The sequence below is a fragment of the Ornithodoros turicata genome, chromosome 2 (assembly GCF_037126465.1).
Source record: "Ornithodoros turicata isolate Travis chromosome 2, ASM3712646v1, whole genome shotgun sequence".
Classification (NCBI taxonomy): Eukaryota; Metazoa; Arthropoda; class Arachnida; order Ixodida; family Argasidae; genus Ornithodoros; species Ornithodoros turicata.
The window spans coordinates 65507270-65525578 of NC_088202.1; the positions used below are offsets into that span (position 1 = coordinate 65507270).

Consider the following 18309-nt stretch of genomic DNA (forward strand, 5'->3'; position numbering starts at 1 on the left):
CGCAGCATTTGACATGGTGGAATGCCACGTAGCGATTTGCTGGTGCCCCTGGGGGGTCGGACAGTAATTCGCGTGCTTCCCAACGAAACTCTTACCATTATCCGATACACTACGCGAAGAACAAGGGGATCATAACTGCAAAATAATTAAAATAATAATAATAACTCCATGTTTGAGCGTTATGCCATTAAATGTAGTAACCATACAGGGATTTTCACCATATAGTTCAGATTAAAATTTTTCTAATTTGATTTGCACATTTTCATATATTTCTTCAGTTCGCCTCTTTTTTATTTTTTTCTTTCAGTTGCTCTGTAGAGTGTAAAGCTTCGGGTAGCCAAACATTCGTACAGCGGAATAAATTACAAGCATGTGTGCGTAGCTAAAGATTGAGAACACATGTGAATCTCCTACGTCTAGTTCTTTTGGGTAACACTAACATCTCATTACACCCAAAATCTCATGACAGCCGAAGGTGTTTCATGAAATACAATCGTTTTTTGTTGTTTGTTTTTATTCACGCTATTGTTCAATGATTAGACAGTGCTTCTGAATCGGGCAGGGGGCGGGTCGAATCACGGTTTTCCTGCTCCAGGCGGAAGGAAGTTTGTCTCCGAACGGCTGTGTTATAACGGATTTCGTTTCGGGTTCAGCTGTGGTCCCTTGGTCTCTAAATAAGGTGGCCCTTTTATGATTCAGTGCATATCAGAAAGAAAGGAAAACAAAAATAAAGGAAATGAATGATATCATCCTCGTGAAGCCGGTGGGTTTCGCTGTTCACGTTGTCCTAATAATACAAAATAACAACAATGAAACTATAAAACACACACGCGCACCCGGCCGCATACAAGCAGTCATGCAGACGTCACAGTTGATGGAATGCGCCCATGCAGTCTGCCTCGGTGTCAGTCATTTTTGTTTATTTCTCGCGAGCATTATTTTTGTACACGTTTCGTGTTTCTTACAACCTAGACACCAGCGTTTAGTAGGCTTCCGGCATTAGCTCCCGCAGGGCGCGCTGGCACACCGCCAAACCCATATCGGGAAGCGCCGAACAATGTGCGTCTACTTCACGCTTCCTGGCCTCTTTTGGCATACGTTATTTGTCTCCCTGACGTCACGTCTCTAACGATACATGTAGCGTGAGTTACAAACGCTTTATCTTCGCTCAGTTTTTCTATTCTTTGTGCATAGAATGATTCTTGCTTGTGTAGCTACCTCTCTTTTCTGTCATTTACGTGCATAGTGTCGACGTTTGAAACGCTGCGCTGGAATCGGTACATATTGATCACCTGGCCTGCTCTCGTTCGGGTTCCTGGGTGATGCTTGCACTAGGGGCGACTTGCGGAACACGTGTTGTTGTTCACTTGTCCCTGGGAAGGTCTGAGACGAGGGTCCGTGAAAGAAGACTCTAGCAGGGTCCCTACCGAGAGGTCGGTTGTCCTCACAAGAAAACCACGCCTCGGGGTCCTATCGGGGGGATGCTCTGGTGGCGCGTGGCTGCAGAGCGGACCGTGGATCTCGAGTACCGTTGGAAAGAGGCATGGCCAGCGATATGAGCTCGATGTGCAGGGTGTCGTGCAGTTGTGCGGCATAACTCAATTCAGACTACTCCATCTCGGAACCCCCCTACTTTTAAAAATCTTGATTCGTCATTTTTTTAAGGCTTGATTTATCGTTCTATTATCATTGCTTCTTCAACAGATATGTCTTTGTTCTCTGTGGCAAGGTTTCACCAACGCTGGTTAACCTTGAACTGAGATCAAGGGTTGCTAAAACTTAGTTAACACTCGATTCTCTTTTATAAATGTTAGTTGGTGACGCGATGAATGTTTCAGTGACAATAACTCCCTTTACTGAAGGAGAGTTAAGCGTTAAATTCAAGTGAAGGGACCATTGATCTAGGTTCAAATGTGAATTGGTGTTGGTGAAACTGGGCCTATTATGTCTGAAATCGTGTTCGATTGAATCCCACGTGCTTTTTCACTCGTTTGTTCGTCCAAGCATAATGATAACCCGTATTTTGCTTTCGATTTTCCTATCCACTACGGAGAGAGCCGTACAACCGTAGCAAGGAGTCGGTATAACCTGATGTACACTATATGTTAATGTAGATAAACAATATAGAAATATTAAATAGTCAATGCGATATGTATTGCTTCAGAGTGTTGGTTAGGCACGACTACGAAACAACACAAGGAAGAAAACTAAATAAAGAGGTAAATATTAAGGCACTAGCAAGAATTTCCTATGTATATTTTTAAATAATTCCATCGTTAATCGGTTTTCTTTGGTCGTGAATTTTACGTGTTCAGACGTTGTGAAGCCGCTGTTATTTCGGCTGATGTGTGATTTTTGCGAATGGCCGTCAAGGACAACGATGATAAAACAGAAAGGGAACAAAATAAAGCATGACAGACAAATAGAGCATGTTTGTGGAAGTCCTGGCTGGTGTAGGCCAGCTTAACTGCTCCATTAAAGCTGTACCACTTGTTAGCGAAATCCGCCGTGCATTGTGGATGGCTGTGCGCTTGCATGGATTTAACTTTCAGTATAACTGTATAACTTTCAAAAACTGTTCAGATGAGAGAGAGATGAGATGAGATATAAATGAAAAAATCTAGACACTCTGTAAGAGCGCCGGCTACTCCAGGGCCCTTACGCAGTTATAACACACAGCACAATCAGCATCACCCACCATCAGAGTTATTTCACAGACACAGAATGTCACATAACGCCACAGAACGCCCACTCTGTGACTGTTCAGATGAATCTCAGCGTGATGCATTAGTTTCGTTGTCAGTGATTGTACACCTTGGCGATGAAGGAAAGAAAATGCACAGTCCCAGTCGGGGGGGGGGGGGGGGGGTATAGGTGAGGACTGAGGACACAATAAGTCCAGGGAATGAAGCACTCTCTGGAATAAAAGTTTAATATTCACAAGCTTTCGTGCTGAACTTGCACTTCATCGGGTGAAAACACAAATAACATTCACAGCACAAACGGGCTATTATAGCCTCACACATGTCTTGTTTACCCTCTAGCTTGCCCGTTTGTGCTGTGAACGTTATTTGTCTTTTCACCTGATGAAGTGCAGGTTCAGCACGAAAGTTTGCGATCGTTGAAGTTTTATTATAAAGAGCGCCTCATTCCCTGGACTTGTTGTGCAGTCATACTATATCAATAAACTGAACGTGTGAAACGGAGTGAAACTGTGGAGTTGAACCACACGCGTGCAGAACATTCAAAACCAACGGCACTGTTGTCTTTCCCCCTTTTTTAGGGTAAGTTTCGACAAAACACGATTGAATTTATAAAGTCTGTTAAATTCAATTGATTTAACATGCTGAGAAAGACGGGACGACGGAAAATTACCCTACCACGCTCATCACACAGACTCTACTATACATGCCTCCAAAGGAGAAGTACAGCATTGAAATGAAACAAACACGAATAAAAATAGTCTTGTAGACTATTTTTCTAATAGACCCTGTAGACTGTCTCTTCACCAAGTTTGATATCATACCTGCTCCAAAGTTATACCATTATCGACTACTTACAATATATAAAAATGCTGTGAAAACTCATAATAGCACTTTTCTTAACTTATTAAAGCTCACAGCCCCCTCCTCCAGTGCTAACACACGTCACAAAGACACCTGGAAAATTCCGTTCTCAAGAACGAACTATGGTAATCAAAAACTATCCTTTCAAGCGCCTGTAATTTTAAATAAATTTCAAATCTATGCAAACACTTCCAACAAGCAGATTCGTCAAATGTTACTTGTCTAAGTGGGTCTGATTATGTTCCACTTGCGTTGGTCATTAGTATTGATAGAATGATTTGATATGTGACACAGTGAACATTGCCTTGTGTGTGTTTATCGTTGACAACTGTCACGGTCAGAGTGGGAACCCAGAGCCTTGTCAAGCTGCTTCTTGCAGCTTTTTGCACTGGGCCTCCCACATTGTACATGCTACAATGTAAAATAAAGTTTCAATTCATTCGATTCAATAAAAATAGTCCTCAGGGACTACACGTTGGAGGACGTAATATGCACAAAATGCACAGGATGTGACTTTTTCGGGTTAAAGCCGATTCCTGCCGATTCTACACCAATGAATCTGTTTGGGACCAATTCGGGTTAACCTCGATTACTAATCACGTATGACGCTGCGTCACGTGCACTATTAACAATTTGTTCGCATGTCTGATGCAAATATTATTTAATTGCAACAGTGAGCTACGGGAAGTACAATCGATGTCACAACATGCGGTTCTTGTCACTATAAACAGTGAGGTATTCATATTTCGTGAATATAAGCACTTTAAGCACTTACTGCGGGTCGCTTGCTGGACAAGAAGAAAAAACAATAACCCCGTGCCACACGAATGTGTCAATAGCACCCGATTTCATCCCGAATTATATTTAAAAGTAAAATCTATTTTTCCCCCGAATCCGGGAAGGGTATATAACCCGAAAAAGTAAAACCCTAAAAATTCACATAAGATCGTCGTTTGATCCAGTTCTTCATTGATAAATCGTAAAAATAAGAAAACCGTTGTCCTCTGCTAAGCCTCGTGTCTGTGCCAGGTTTACGCTGTCTCGCAGCAACACTTATTTTGCTGCGTTTTTACAATATCGAAGCATAACATGCACTTGTGTTGTTACACTTCCAGAAATAAACCTTATTTAAGAAATTTCAAAGCGTCACCGATGCCCCGACAGGACAAGAAAATGGCGGAATAGGCTATTATTGACAGTGTGTAGAAGGTTTCGTTATGTATACGTACGGTACGGTACGGCAGTCGGCGTCTGCGCCGAGTAAGCAAAAACTTAGTATATAATTGCCTCTCATACTATTTAGTTTACATAGTTCTGAATTTGGTGCATCGAGAAGCCCTCTGTAGTTGTTGCCCAGACACAGGCTTTTTACATCATGAAGTTTTTGCATCAGCTGGCCTGCATAATTATGCCGTACCCTCAGTAGTCTACAATATATAATCACTAGACCATTTTCACATTGTCCACTATACTCCTGGACATTCACGCACAAGTTGCTTTATTAGCGTTGTACAAACAATAAGAACACGAAATTAAAGGGGGAAATGGTGCCGCAGACTTGGAGCATCTTTATGTGGTGCACTTCCCCAGAGGAGGATGTCGGTGACCCCTGGTTTTCGTCACACAATAGGGAGAGAGAAAGGAAAAACGAAACCAATTCTTCTCTCTTTTTTCTTTTTTTAAGAAGAAGGTGGCTGATTCATGCAGCTAAATCACGGAAAATAGTTCATATGAGCAAAATGAATTGGGTCCAGATAAACAATTCCACTGAAACGGGGTTGTCCCTGAAGCTTTGCTTATTTTGTGTTCACGTAAAGTTTGAATAAAGCCTGCTTACCTCGGTGCTGGTAACACACACACACACACCAGACACGCACACGCGCGCACGCACACACAAACACACACATTGAACGATGATGAGGTGGGCGACTCACCGCCGCTGTGGCGGTACACTGCCCCATTGCTCATTGGTAGGGCACCGCTTTTTCGGTTTTAACCGAAAAACACCGAGAGACATACGCCGGGTAAATTTTCCCTCATTCGGTTTTAATCGAAAAACACCGAATACAGAGGGACATTCCAGGAACGATAACAGAGATAAGAGGGCTGCACATGCCCAGCAAGTTGTTGAATCAGATCAGGAAACCATACGGAAATACGATGGTTCTGAAAAATGTAAATGTGGAAATCTACTCCCAATTTGAATTTTTTTTTAAATGTCCGTTTACCTTTCATTAGCCGTAAAACGCCACCTTAGCGAACAACCCCATGTTGCATGAGCGTCGTGCGGAAATATTACATTGTGATTTCTACTCGCCGATAACTGTCGGGTAAACCATGTACACGCCAGGAAAAAACATCGAAAAACGCAGATTTCGTGAAAATCAATAAACACCGAAAAACATACGCCGAATACGCCCAAAAATAAAAACCGAAAACGCGGAACCCTACTCATTGGGAACGGGCTGTAACGCTCGCAATACCCCGTCCCGTTTTTCGCCAAAATATTCAGTACAGTATTCGCTGTATGAGCGGAACTTGTGGTGAGGCCACTGCCGGATTCAGGGGAGGGGGGGGGGGCGACCGCCTCCCCCGAATCATCGTGTTAAACATAAGGTTCGCCCTTCCCCCTCCCCCCAAAGTGAGGCCCTGGGACAGCCCCTGGGTGGAAGGTTATTCGGACTGAGAGAACTTTCTGCGAAAGGCTCCAGTTAATGTAGTTCTTGTCAAGGTGATGAGGATAAAGACGGAGAATAACCCGAGAATATTACTCGTAACAAAATCGGGACTGGCTATCCTAATGTGCGCGTTTGGTATCACAAGTTCTGCGCAGTTCATTCTTTGCGTCTTTTTTAACCAGTGCTGGTCCGCGACAGGACAGTCCTTTTTCCAGATCCTGTCCCAGCTGTACGATCTCAATCAGTGCCGGACACCAGACGGATTACCGGGTTCATGCGGCGACATCAGACGATGCATATACCTGCTGTGGGACTTCACCCGACTGAGACAGTCCATTTGTTTCCAGAACCTTCTCTTTCCTGGGGTCTGCTGCCCTGGAAGGGTAAGCTCGTATTCGCTGAGGTCAATGTATGTGAAGTATCGAGCTACTTTCTCTTATTGTGGCAGTCCTCTTACTGCAAAGTCCTCTTACTGCAACCACTTCACTTTGTACCTGAGGAAGGGTGGCCCTCCACGCGAAAGCTTATACAAATTAAACTTAAACAAAAATCTTCAGTGTCGTCTGTATTTTGTTTATGTGATCTACAGGACTTGACTCCCCTCTTCGTATACGCTTCTGCAACTTTCAGCAAAACTTTCATACTGCGTACACTCACATGTCCATTTCAGAGACTAGGCATGTGGAAGAGCACTTGAAGAGAAGCAAACCTATCTTGGTCAGATTTTCTTAAGAGTGGGGTCCCCAATGGAAATTTTGGTATCATCTCACATGGCCCGAGTGTACATAAGGCCCAAGTGATCAAAACGCCCAAATGTTCATAAGATCCGAAAAAAATTTGGGCTTTTTGAACATTCGGGTCAAATGAGCAGGGCAGGGTAAGGTGTCCAGAAGGCCGAAATGCCCAGAAGGCCAAAATAGTCATATGGCCCGAAAACCAGGATGGAAGATTAGGAGTGTCCTAGATATTTTCTTTGCTGCTATGCACAATATTAAATGAATGCGACAGAGGAGAAAAGGGTAACTGAACTAAAAATATTAATAAATGTGCTGAAATGAGTTAACAATTTTTCAAGCAAATAAGATATAGATGTGGCAAAAACTAAATACAAATAAATATTAATCCTTATAGCGTTCAATATTTCGTTCGGTACATTTGGTAGGCTCTGTGCCTAATATTTTATTGAATAACTTATCCGTTTGCCACATTAAAAGCTTCCCAACCTTCTCTGGAATACTGCTATGACGCACAATGAGTACCGCTTTTTCTGCGAAGGGAACCAAGCCGGGCACGGCAGTAGCGTAGCGTAGCCAGAAAAAATATTTCTGAGGGGGTTCAGGAGGAAATTTGCATAGGAGAGAAGGGTTTACTCCTCGTTTCCCTATCCCAAACGAGCTACCAAATGTACGATTTCGGGAGGGGTTTGAACGTAGCAAACCATGCCTACGCATGGGACCGTTTTTTGCGCTCTAACCCCTCGGGAACCATTTTTTCCGAGATCGTTTGTTCCGTCACCAAATTTTCCGGGGCCATTTTTTCGGGGCCGTTCGACCAAATGGGTTCCATCAAATGGGCGAACAATTTGGAATTGATTCTGTAACTGAACTCTTTGGAGACTACGTTTCACACGGCAGAAGAAGCGCATTGTTTGTGTTCACGTCAGAAGGAGCATATTCCGTGGATTCACAGAGTGCAATTGTCCAAAATGGGCGCAACTTGATTAACATAATAAATCCCAGCCCCGAGCAAAATACCAAGCCGTATACTCTTAAAAATGAACTTCACCGCACAGCACGCTCCTAGCCAACCATAATCTCAAATGGTATCGTTATCTGCCCTGATTTGTTGAAAACAGGAGGCGTACGCCTTTTTTGTGACACTTATGCGGTTCAAAATTGTCACAAAAAGGGCGTACGCCTACCGTTTTCAACAAATCAGAGCAGATAACGATATCATTCGAGATGATGGTTGGCTAGGAGCGTGCTATGCGGTGAAGTTCATTTCTAAGAGTGTAGGGCTTCTCGGAAAAGTGTGGAATTCCTGTGCTGTCACATTTGAAAGGCGATTTTACAGAAGAATATTTGTTACATATAACTCGCACTGATGGAAGTACCGTACTTTTCTGTGTATAAGCGCTGTTATATATTAAAAAAAGTTACCTGCAGAAGTCCTGCGCAGGATGATGACGCGCATATGATGACATTAGATGACGCGCAGGACTTCTTCAGAGATTTTATGTTTAAATGTATAACGGCGCTTATACACAGAAAAATACGGTACTTTTATGAGTGCAAGTTTTGGGACCCTGAGGCAACAGAAGCCTTTCTTTTAGGTGAGGGAAGGTTAGGGCTGGCCTAGTTGAATGGGGAAATACGCTTCTGTTGTTTGCGGTTCCATGACCTCACAGGTCAATCTGATGCCTTCCTGGTTTTAGGGCCATATGACCATTTGGGCCTTCTGGGCATTAGGGCCTTCTAGACACCTTATCCTGCCCTGCTCATTCGACCCAAATGCTCAAAAGGCCCAATTTATTTTCGGGTCTTATGAATATTTGGGCGTTCTGGTCACTTGGGCCTTATGCACACTCGGTCCATATGAGATATAAACGGAAATTTTTTAAGACACGATTTTCGACACGAAATATAGAGATGAGACAAAATGGGACACAAATTTGCAATTGAACGTCACTGTTTATTTTCACTTCTATTTCGGAAAAAATAAACCTGGGAGCCGCTCTTAAGGGTCACGAGTTCCTGACCAGCAAATATGACAGCACAGTAGACTAATGGTGAATTCCGTTTTCGTGTAACGCGGTGTAGTGTTGCGGTGTGGGTTGACTGTGGAAATGAACGACAAATGGACGGAAGAACCAATCAAACGCGATACGGGGTTGCGCTGAAGCGAGCACTGAAGCACATACTCAAGACCACTCGAGCACACGAGTCTCACACAAAATTATAGTGGATTGTCTCATTTTGCCCCGACCCTCAGGAGAAAATGAGATCACCTAGCAAAATGCGTACCAGTTAGTCCTTGCAATGGAAACAAGGAAAGATCCCAAATGCAGCCTTCACGGACCCATTCTCCGCATGCGGCGCACTGTGCAGCCCTGCACGGGCACGGGAGCCCGCCCCAGCCCGCGCCGGGCTTCTTATTGGCTGTGTGTTCCGGCCCGGGTTCAGCCTGGGCCGACAAAATATGACAGCACCGCGGGCCGGACCAGACCAACAAACATGTTTCCCAGAGTCTGGCTCGGCCGGGTCGAGCAGCTAAGTACAAATAATAGATGACTATTAGATCACATTATCACGGGCTTGCGTCATTCCTGCGCGTATATATGCCAAAAACAAGCAAAGGACACTGCATTATGCTATGATTCGACCCTCTAGAACCCTCTCAAAGACCCTTCCCTCTCACTTGACATCGCTCCGGAGTGCTCACATATTTCACAATCACGTTCGCAAAGCAATGACACAACTGCAGCGCCACCACAGACACGTAGCCTGTATCATAACAAAATTGCAGTAGTGCAGAAGCGCATATACAGGGTGTTTCAAAAAACGTGTCATTCGGACTTTATAAAAAAACGGGCGACGGAAAAATGCGGGGTAAACGGCATTTGTGTGGCGACTGAATTTGCCATCTTTCAAAAATATTTTCATTTGATTTTAATTAAAAAAATTGAATTTCTTTAATTGAGCTCCAAAATTTCCCAAGTCAACGTAACGTTTTTTTTTGTTTTTTTTTACAGAATTAGAGAGCCCGTAGCGAACTTAGTCAGGTCCACCAAGAAATCCGCTCGATATTGCAAATGGGACCTCAAAAAAAAAATTCCCGAAATTGAGGCTTCAAAGTTTCGGGTAATCAACGGCGCACCAAATCAGTCGCAAAGATGCGCAGAGAGCAGCACATGCTCCTGCCCCCATGAAAGATAGAAGGTCGGAAAAAAAAAAGAGGGCGGGAAAAAAGAGGCGGAATCATTTTTGTTTGCCGCTTATCAACGTATGGTGCAATGTCAACCGCCTTGTTATCGGCACGCCAGTTCGGCGATAAATTGTACTAGCCTCTAGCTTCGTGGGCAGGAGCATGTCAGGCTCTCCGCGCGTCTTTGCGACTGATTTTGTGCGCCGTTGAATACCCGAAACTCTGAAGCCTCAATTTCGGGACTCTTTTTGGGCAGTTCCCTTTGAAATATCGAGCGGATTTCTTGGTGGTTCTGACTAAGTTCGCTACGGGCTCTCTAATTCTGTAAAAAAAATGTGAGGTTGACTTGGGAAATTTTGAAGTTCAATTAAAGAAATTCGATTTCTTTTAATTAAAATCAAATGAAAATATTTTTGCAAGATGGCAAATTCAGTTGCCACACAAGTGCCGTTTACCCCGTATTTTTCCGTCGCCCCGTTTTTTTATAAAGTCCGAATGACACGTTTTTTGAAACACCCTGTAGTATACAGGGTGTCCCAGAAAACGTGTCATTGAATTATAATAAAAAAACTACACCACCTAGAGTCATGCGGTCAACGGCATTTGTTCTTACTGGGGTTTTGCCACCTCCTCATGTGAATGTCGTGTAACGTAAGTTTAATTATGTAAATTTTTGCGAGCTTAAAGGCGAGTTCCCACATATAGCGCTTCGCTCTATAGGGCTAGAAAATAGCGCTCGAAACCTAGCGCTGTTTTTCCGTTTGCCGTTCTCACATACAACCGAGCACATATCGCTATCCTGCTGGGGTCACGGAATATCTCTTTGCGACGTGATGCACCGGTGCTGCCGTGATTGCTTACTGTCGGCGTCGGGTATCCGCAGCATCAAGGGGGATGACACTTTCGATGCTGTGATCGCAATACCAGACTATCGTAACCAAACACCCATCATGCATTGGCAGATGAAACTCGTGGCCATTTTCACGTCGTCGTCGTCGTTGTTTTCGCATTCCCGTCTTGCTGCTTCGAGTGATCGGAAGCAAAACAAACCCCAGCTTCCGCGACGTCACGGCTGAAAGAAGCTCACGATTGGTTAACGCAGACTCACCGCTCAATATAGCGCTAGAAAAGTTGACCGGGGCTCTGTTTCGACAATGCGGTTTTATAGCGGTTCGTAGCAATGCGAGGAGGAAAATATAGCGCAATTTTCTAGTGCTATGTAGCAAAGCGCTATATGTGGGAACTGGCCTTAAGTGGGAAATTTGCCTAGTAAAGGTCACTTTTTTACCCTACCAATGTGAAAAGCGTGTCTAATTTAGTCATATTAATGATAATTGACAGGAATATTCAGGAGCTATCCCATCGGAAAAAATAGCCGAACATCACGCTCTACACTGTTAAAACAGAACTTCACCACATAGCACGCTCCTAGCCAACCATGATTCTGAATGATATCATTATGTGCATTGATTTCTTGAAAATGGGAGGAGGCGCCTATCTGGGACAGATTATCGTGTCCCAGATAGGCGCCTCCCCACTGTTTTGAACAAATCATGAAACAGAATGATATCATTCGGTATGATGGTTGGCTAGGAGCGCGCTATGTGGTCAAGTTCTGTTTTAACTGTCTACGGAGGTCGCACAGCATAGCCACGATGAATTTTTCAGCGCAATCTTTGTCAGTCCGACGAAAGGAGGTTGGAAACCCAGCCCTCCCCGACATCGCAGAAAGAGATAAAACAGGCACGGCTTATCCGTCCGACCTTCGCTGGGATAATGCTTTCCCTCTCCCAATTTTAGGAACTGTTACTTTTTCTACTATCACTCTGTGGGCTGGGTTCGGAACCTCCTTTCGTCGGACTGAGAGCGATTGCGCTCAAAAAGTCATCGCGCGTTATGGTCCAGTGGCCCCGAAAAGCATGATATTCGGCTATTTTTTCCGATGGGATAGCTCGTGAATATCACTGTCAATTATCATGAATTTGAGTGAATTCGGCACGCTCTTCATATTTGTGGGGTAAAAAAGTGACCTTTACTTGGCAAATTTCCGAGTTCAGTTCTCAAATATTTACATAATTAAAATTGGAGTACATGACATTCACGTTAGGAGGTGGCAAAAACCTAATAAGAACAATGCTGTTGACCGCATGATTCTAGGTGGCGTAGTTTTTTTATTATAATTCAATGACACGTTTTCTGGGACACCCTGTATAATATACAGGGTGTCCCAGAAAACGTGTCATTGAATCATAATAATAAAACTACGCCACCTAGAATCATGTTTCAAACAACGTGTCATTCGGACTTTATAAAAAAAACGGGGCGACGGAAAAATACGGGGTAAACGGCACTTGTGTGGCAACTGAATTTACCATCTTGCAAAAATATTTTCATTTGATTTTAATTAAAAGAAATTGAATTTCTTTAATTGAACTTCAAAATTTCCCAAGTCAACCTCACGTTTTTTTTTTTTTTTTTTTACAGAATTAGAGAGCCCGTAGCGAACTTAGTCAGAACTACCAAGAAATCCGCTCGCTATTTCAAAGGGAACTGCCCAAAAAAAGTCCCGAAGTTGAGGCTTCAGAGTTTCGGGTATTCAACGGCGCGCGAAATCAAACGCAAAGATTCGTGGAGAGGAGGACTTGCTCCTGCCCCCATGAAAGATAGAAGGTCGAAAAAAACAGGGCGGGAAAAAAGAGGCGGAATCATTTTTGTTTGCCGCTTATCAACGTATGGTGGAATGTCACCCGCCTTGTTATCGGCGCGTCTTGTGCTGCACGCCGGTCCGGCGATAAACTGTTCTAGCTTCATGGGGGGCAGGAACATGTCCTGCCCTTCGCACATCTTTGCGACTGATTTGGTGCGCTGTTGAATACCCGAAACTCTGAAGCCTCAACTTCGGGACTTTTTTTTGGGCAGTTCCCTTTGAAATATCGAGCGGATTTCTTGGTGGTTCTGACTAAGTTCGCTACGGGCTCTCTAATTCTGTAAAAAAAATGTGACGTTGACTTGGGAAATTTTGAAGTTCACTTAAAGAAATTCAATTTCTTTTAATTAAAATCAAATGAAAATATTTTTGCAAGATGGCAAATTCAGTTGCCACACAAGTGCCGTTTACCCCGTATTTTTCCGTCGCCCCGTTTTTTTATAAAGTCCGAATGACACGTTTTTTGAAACACCCTGTATAAGCGCATATTTATTTCCTTGCGGCGCTTCAATCCAAATTTTGTGATATTGGCATGATGATGGTTTATGGTATTAGCGATATTTTATGATATGAGATGCCCCATAACCAATTAAAGAGTAAGCATTTTTCTCCGGCAAATGTAGTTTTGCACTACTTGCAGCTAGCTACAAAATTTGTAGCTAGCTGCTGCAGCCTCGTAAATTGATCAGGAAGCTACACCCGCGCCAGCCAGCTACAGCGGTAGAATATTTAGCGTGTCTCCTGTCGCGTGTTATGGGATCCTGCCTTTAGAGAAAAACGACATCAGGTCAGACTCACTTTTGATGTAAACATCGGGATTCCCGATGTAACAGACACACACACAGACACACAGAAAACAGGAACATGACGTACCATCTGATGACCTCCGGACACACTGATCTGGCACCGGAAAAGCCTGATGCTTGCTCAGGTGTCCTCAGAGCAGCGTGCTCCTAGGACATCAGATGACACATCAAGCTTTTTTTGTGCGTGCGTGTGCGTGTGTGTGTGTTACATCATGAACTACGATGTTTACATCAGGTTCATCTGATGTTGTCTTTTGATCCGCCACTGTAGCATGACGTTTCAAGCTTCTGGAAGAGAACATGGGCAAAATCGATTACTTGCGATCATACGATTTATAGTTGACAGAAAGCTTTTCCTTATATGAATGTGGACAACAAAAATCAAGTTGAGGCCAAGAGATACGCTCGTGGGGAACTGGGCAATAACAAGATTTTGTGTTTTTGACGTGATTTAATTATATTGAAGTAGCATCGCTTTTGGTAAGTGGCTTATGCTCGAACTGCAACAAACTTCTAACATAGTGCCAATTGATGTATTAACCACAAAGCACACCGTAACTTTCCTGATAAGTCAGAATATGTGCAAAATTCATAAGTTACTTAACAGAGAAGCACTGCGCCACCTAACACATAATGAATGTGTAATTATTAGAAAACATAGTTTAGTTCTTGCTTGATGTCATCGACAGATCCAGCCTTTCTTCTTATACCGCTGTTAGTCGTTTCACTTCCCGACCATTTTTCTGTCCAGCCAACAACCACAACAACAACTGCAGCACACACTGCTGCCACGACTCCTCTTCCGTCTGGCTCTGAGCTTCCCATTTCCTTAGAGAACCACTTTCTCGAAGAGGACTTGCCAGACCCATTGGGATCCGTCACCATAGAAGCATCCAATGCAACCTCTATACCTACAGCTGCTTCCACGCGACCGCCAAAGCCTTCGCCGTCAACCACAACAAGAAGACCGTCACCCTCCACGACAAAGAAGGTGAAGACGAAGCCTACAACGCCGAAGCCTACGAAAAGGCCTAGCGGAACGCCTAAGCCACCGAGGCCGACGGTTGTGGTGAATAATCCGCACCGACCTAGGCCTAGGCCGCCGCCTGCTCCCAGGCCACCGGTACCACAGGAGTCCAGGCCGCCTTCGTTGCCGCCGTCAATTCCACCTCCCCCGCCGCCAGGTCTGGTAACTTCGATGCTGACGCCTCCGGTGACGACGCTCACGACCGTGACACCTGCGCCAGTACAGAGATGTAAGTGGTAATAAGTGGTATTTCCTCAGCGAATCAAACAACCGCAAAGCTATATGAACGTTATCTAGCTAGGACTCACTTCGCCTGCCCCGCAGTGGGACAATGGGCGGTTGACAGAAAAGCAAAATAGCGTCGGTCACTCTTAGGTCTACCTCACTGACCATCTATGAAGCAAAACTATTTATGACTAGCCGTGGAAGAAATCATAGTGATATTTATGCATCCTGGCTCTAGCGTGCGGCGTGGCTGGCAGAGACGCTAGAATTGTCGGTGGAGAAGAGGCCGCTCCAGGTCAGTGGCCGTGGATGGTACGCCTAATTTATTTTTCCTCTTTGAAAGTATGTGCTGCCTTCACATAACTACACCACACCCTGTGTCTTTCGGTAGGCAGCAATATTCCTTGAGGGTCGACGAGGCCGTGAGTTCTGGTGTGGAGGAGCCCTCATCAATGAGCATTTCATTCTGACAGCTGCTCACTGCCTTTCGCATCCATCGGGTTACAAGTGAGTCTGGATCACCTTGTTTCGCGCGGGTATATTTTGAAGCTAGAACACGCTGTGTAGAGGCGAGCAGCTACTCACAGGTAAGGGGTACATGTGCTTTCATACTAGAGGGGGCAATATGAGGTCCTTGCAAGGATTCGCCTGTAGATTTTACGAAAAAGCTTCCCGGGAACAGCACCGTACCGTAAAGGGTACTGCAAAGGCGACCGTTTTACCGGTCACGCGTTCAGAGACACGGCTCACCCTTGGGGAAAATACTCCTACTATAGAAAATTAGGTAAGATCATCAGCGTAGCGTCGCCAATACCGCAACGAGAGGAACTGCAGAGATGATGCTGCTGCTGCTGCTCACATAAGCTTCTTCAAAGCAACTTCTGAACGCGTAAGTATAGAAGGGAAAGTGGATGAACAACGCGAAAAACCAACGGAAAGAGCAAAACAAAGTCAACCCAGGATGTCCAAGAGACATAACAAAAGCGAACGGGGCCATCAACTAATAAATGAGTTCAGTTAATGAGACCATAGTCCAAAGGAACGCAGATCAAATACAGGAGTGTCCCTCAATGCACACTGCACAATGTAGGACACTAGCGGATGGTCACTGCTCTTACTGATTTAAAGGGACAGTTCGCTTTCAGCAACGATTCGTTGATTTCTGTTGCAGACGGTAGTGTATTTCGAACTTTATCAGATCTGTGTATTAGTTTGCGGCAGCTCGAGCGGTACGGTTTATTGTAGGCATCTGAAAGCAACGAGATCCACGCAAGTAGGCTGTCCCGTGGAGAAGGACGCGTGCGCGACGTCAGTTTGAGAACGGTGTGACGACAAGAGGGCGTTCCCGTTTCCCTAGCACCGAGACGCGGCTTCGTATCGCCAGCCCTGAAGAAACGTCACGAAACGTCACGCGAACTGATCGCAGCCTCCCGTTATGTGTTTCTCACCGGGGGCCCGCCCATGCTGCAGAGCCCACGGGAAAAGAATGAGAACTCGGGAAAATACTTCGATTTCGAACGAAAGGGATTGAAAGGGAGTTATTCGTTGTCTATTGCACACATCCAGCACGTTTCTTTCTTTTTCTTTTTTTTTTCTAGTTATTGTCCGAACTATCTCTTTATTTCGATGCATATAGCGTCTGCATGGCGCTTTGCAGCAAACAGCGGAAAGGGGTTTTTAACCTTCTTCGCCGTACTTACGTATTAATACATCGCCCAGGTATCGGATTGGCCAACTGAGCGTCCGTCTGGGAGAACATCATATCTACAGTGACCACGACAGCGCGCACCCAATCGACTTCCGAGTCCTGGAGGCCTTGCAGCACCCACAGTTTGCGAGGCACGGCTTCTACAACGACATCGCCTTGCTTCGTCTTGACGGCACTGTCACGTATTCAGAGACAATTCGACCTATCTGCATCCCCGAAGGACCCCTTTGGGATCTTTCTGGAGTCATGGCTACAGCGATAGGATGGGGAACCCTGTCTTACGGTAGGTCTGTCACGAATGGTCTATACGTACTTTTGATATGAAACGCTCTCACGGTTGATATATGACCAGTTGATTAGTACAAATGAGCCATCAGGATGAGCCTGCCTGTCCCACGGCGTACATAGGTACATGTGGGGCATGCAGTGAGGTTTGAACGACTATTACCTAACTTCTCCCGTGCCTGAAACAATGAGAACGGAAAAAGCTTCGGATTGCTGCGCTGCGTCTGGATCCATGCGCATTATGCATTTTCTTTGTAATACCTTTTTCCATTTAATAAGAATGTTAGAAGAAACACGTATGTAATCTTTAGGAGACGTTTAATCATAATTTCAGTACCGCATGCTGGAACATGAGGCACCAGTTCCTCGCGTTGATAAGCGTTGAAAGTGAATTTCGGTATGTAGAGTACAACATGACTATATAACTTATGAGGGCATTTATTGCTGCCGCGCTATAAAATATCAACGGATAAATGTAACTACAATTAGATATCCGGTTATAACCAGTCACACAATGCCTTACTTGCTTCGGCATCTTGCATGTCGCCTACACGATGTGTGGTTGTCTAAGACAACTGTAGGCGTGTAGAAAAGAACAAAGAAGAGAATGCGTTTGTCCAAACATGAGACCTGAATCCGTTGAGAGAGAGAGAGAGAGACGCGAGAGAAACACACGAAGCTGCTGGGGAGTGAGCTGGGGTTGGCCTTCCGTCATGCGCCAGCAACTTGAGATTTGTCTCCGCGAGAGACAGTGCATCTTGGAGGTGTAAATCCGGACTCTGATTTTGTACCCTCCCAGGTGGTGCCAACAGCGGCTCTCTTCAACAAGTCTCCTTCCCGATCTGGCGAAACCAGGACTGCGACCGCAGATACGTACAGCCAATTACAAAGGGATTTATGTGTGCAGGATATATAGCTGGAGGGAAAGACGCCTGCCAGGTAAGTCAAAAACATCTACAATGCAAGGCCTCTTGCAGTGCAGACGCTTGCGACATCGTCACAGGCTCGCTTAATGACTTTCAACAGAAGCTGACCCTTAGCCATGGCAAATGACTTATGCTGCTAGGAAAACGGCGACCATAACTGTTAGTCTAGCACTTCTGTTTGCCATAGCGCGATTTCCTCTCAGTTCAGGCAAGGCTGTCCACTTGGGTTCTTCGATATTCGTCATTATTTTTTATGAGAAAGCATATCGTGTGTGATGAACAAATTCACCACTCATTTGAGTCCTAGGTGCAGCGGTTGTGACAGGAAAAATGAAACGTCAACCCGCGTGAACAACAGCGCGTGCCCAAACTGTGCACCCCCAGTGCTTTGAGAGCACCTCAGTAGCCTTTTTTAGCACCTCAGTGGCAGTAGCAGATTGGTGAGGGGACTACGATG

The 18309-nt window shown here is 44.8% G+C and overlaps 1 protein-coding gene across 1 annotated transcript in view; it reads left to right on the forward strand.

The window, feature by feature from the left end:
- Positions 1–18309, forward strand: part of LOC135383646 (serine proteinase stubble-like) — an 88542-nt gene that overhangs the window by 69605 nt on the left and 628 nt on the right. Inside the window, exons 3-8 of the mRNA XM_064613027.1 lie at positions 6443–6627; positions 14433–14937; positions 15172–15245; positions 15325–15440; positions 16653–16924; positions 17726–17865. Coding sequence (XP_064469097.1) covers positions 6443–6627; positions 14433–14937; positions 15172–15245; positions 15325–15440; positions 16653–16924; positions 17726–17865 — 1292 coding nt within the window. The remainder of the gene's footprint in view (positions 1–6442; positions 6628–14432; positions 14938–15171; positions 15246–15324; positions 15441–16652; positions 16925–17725; positions 17866–18309) is intronic.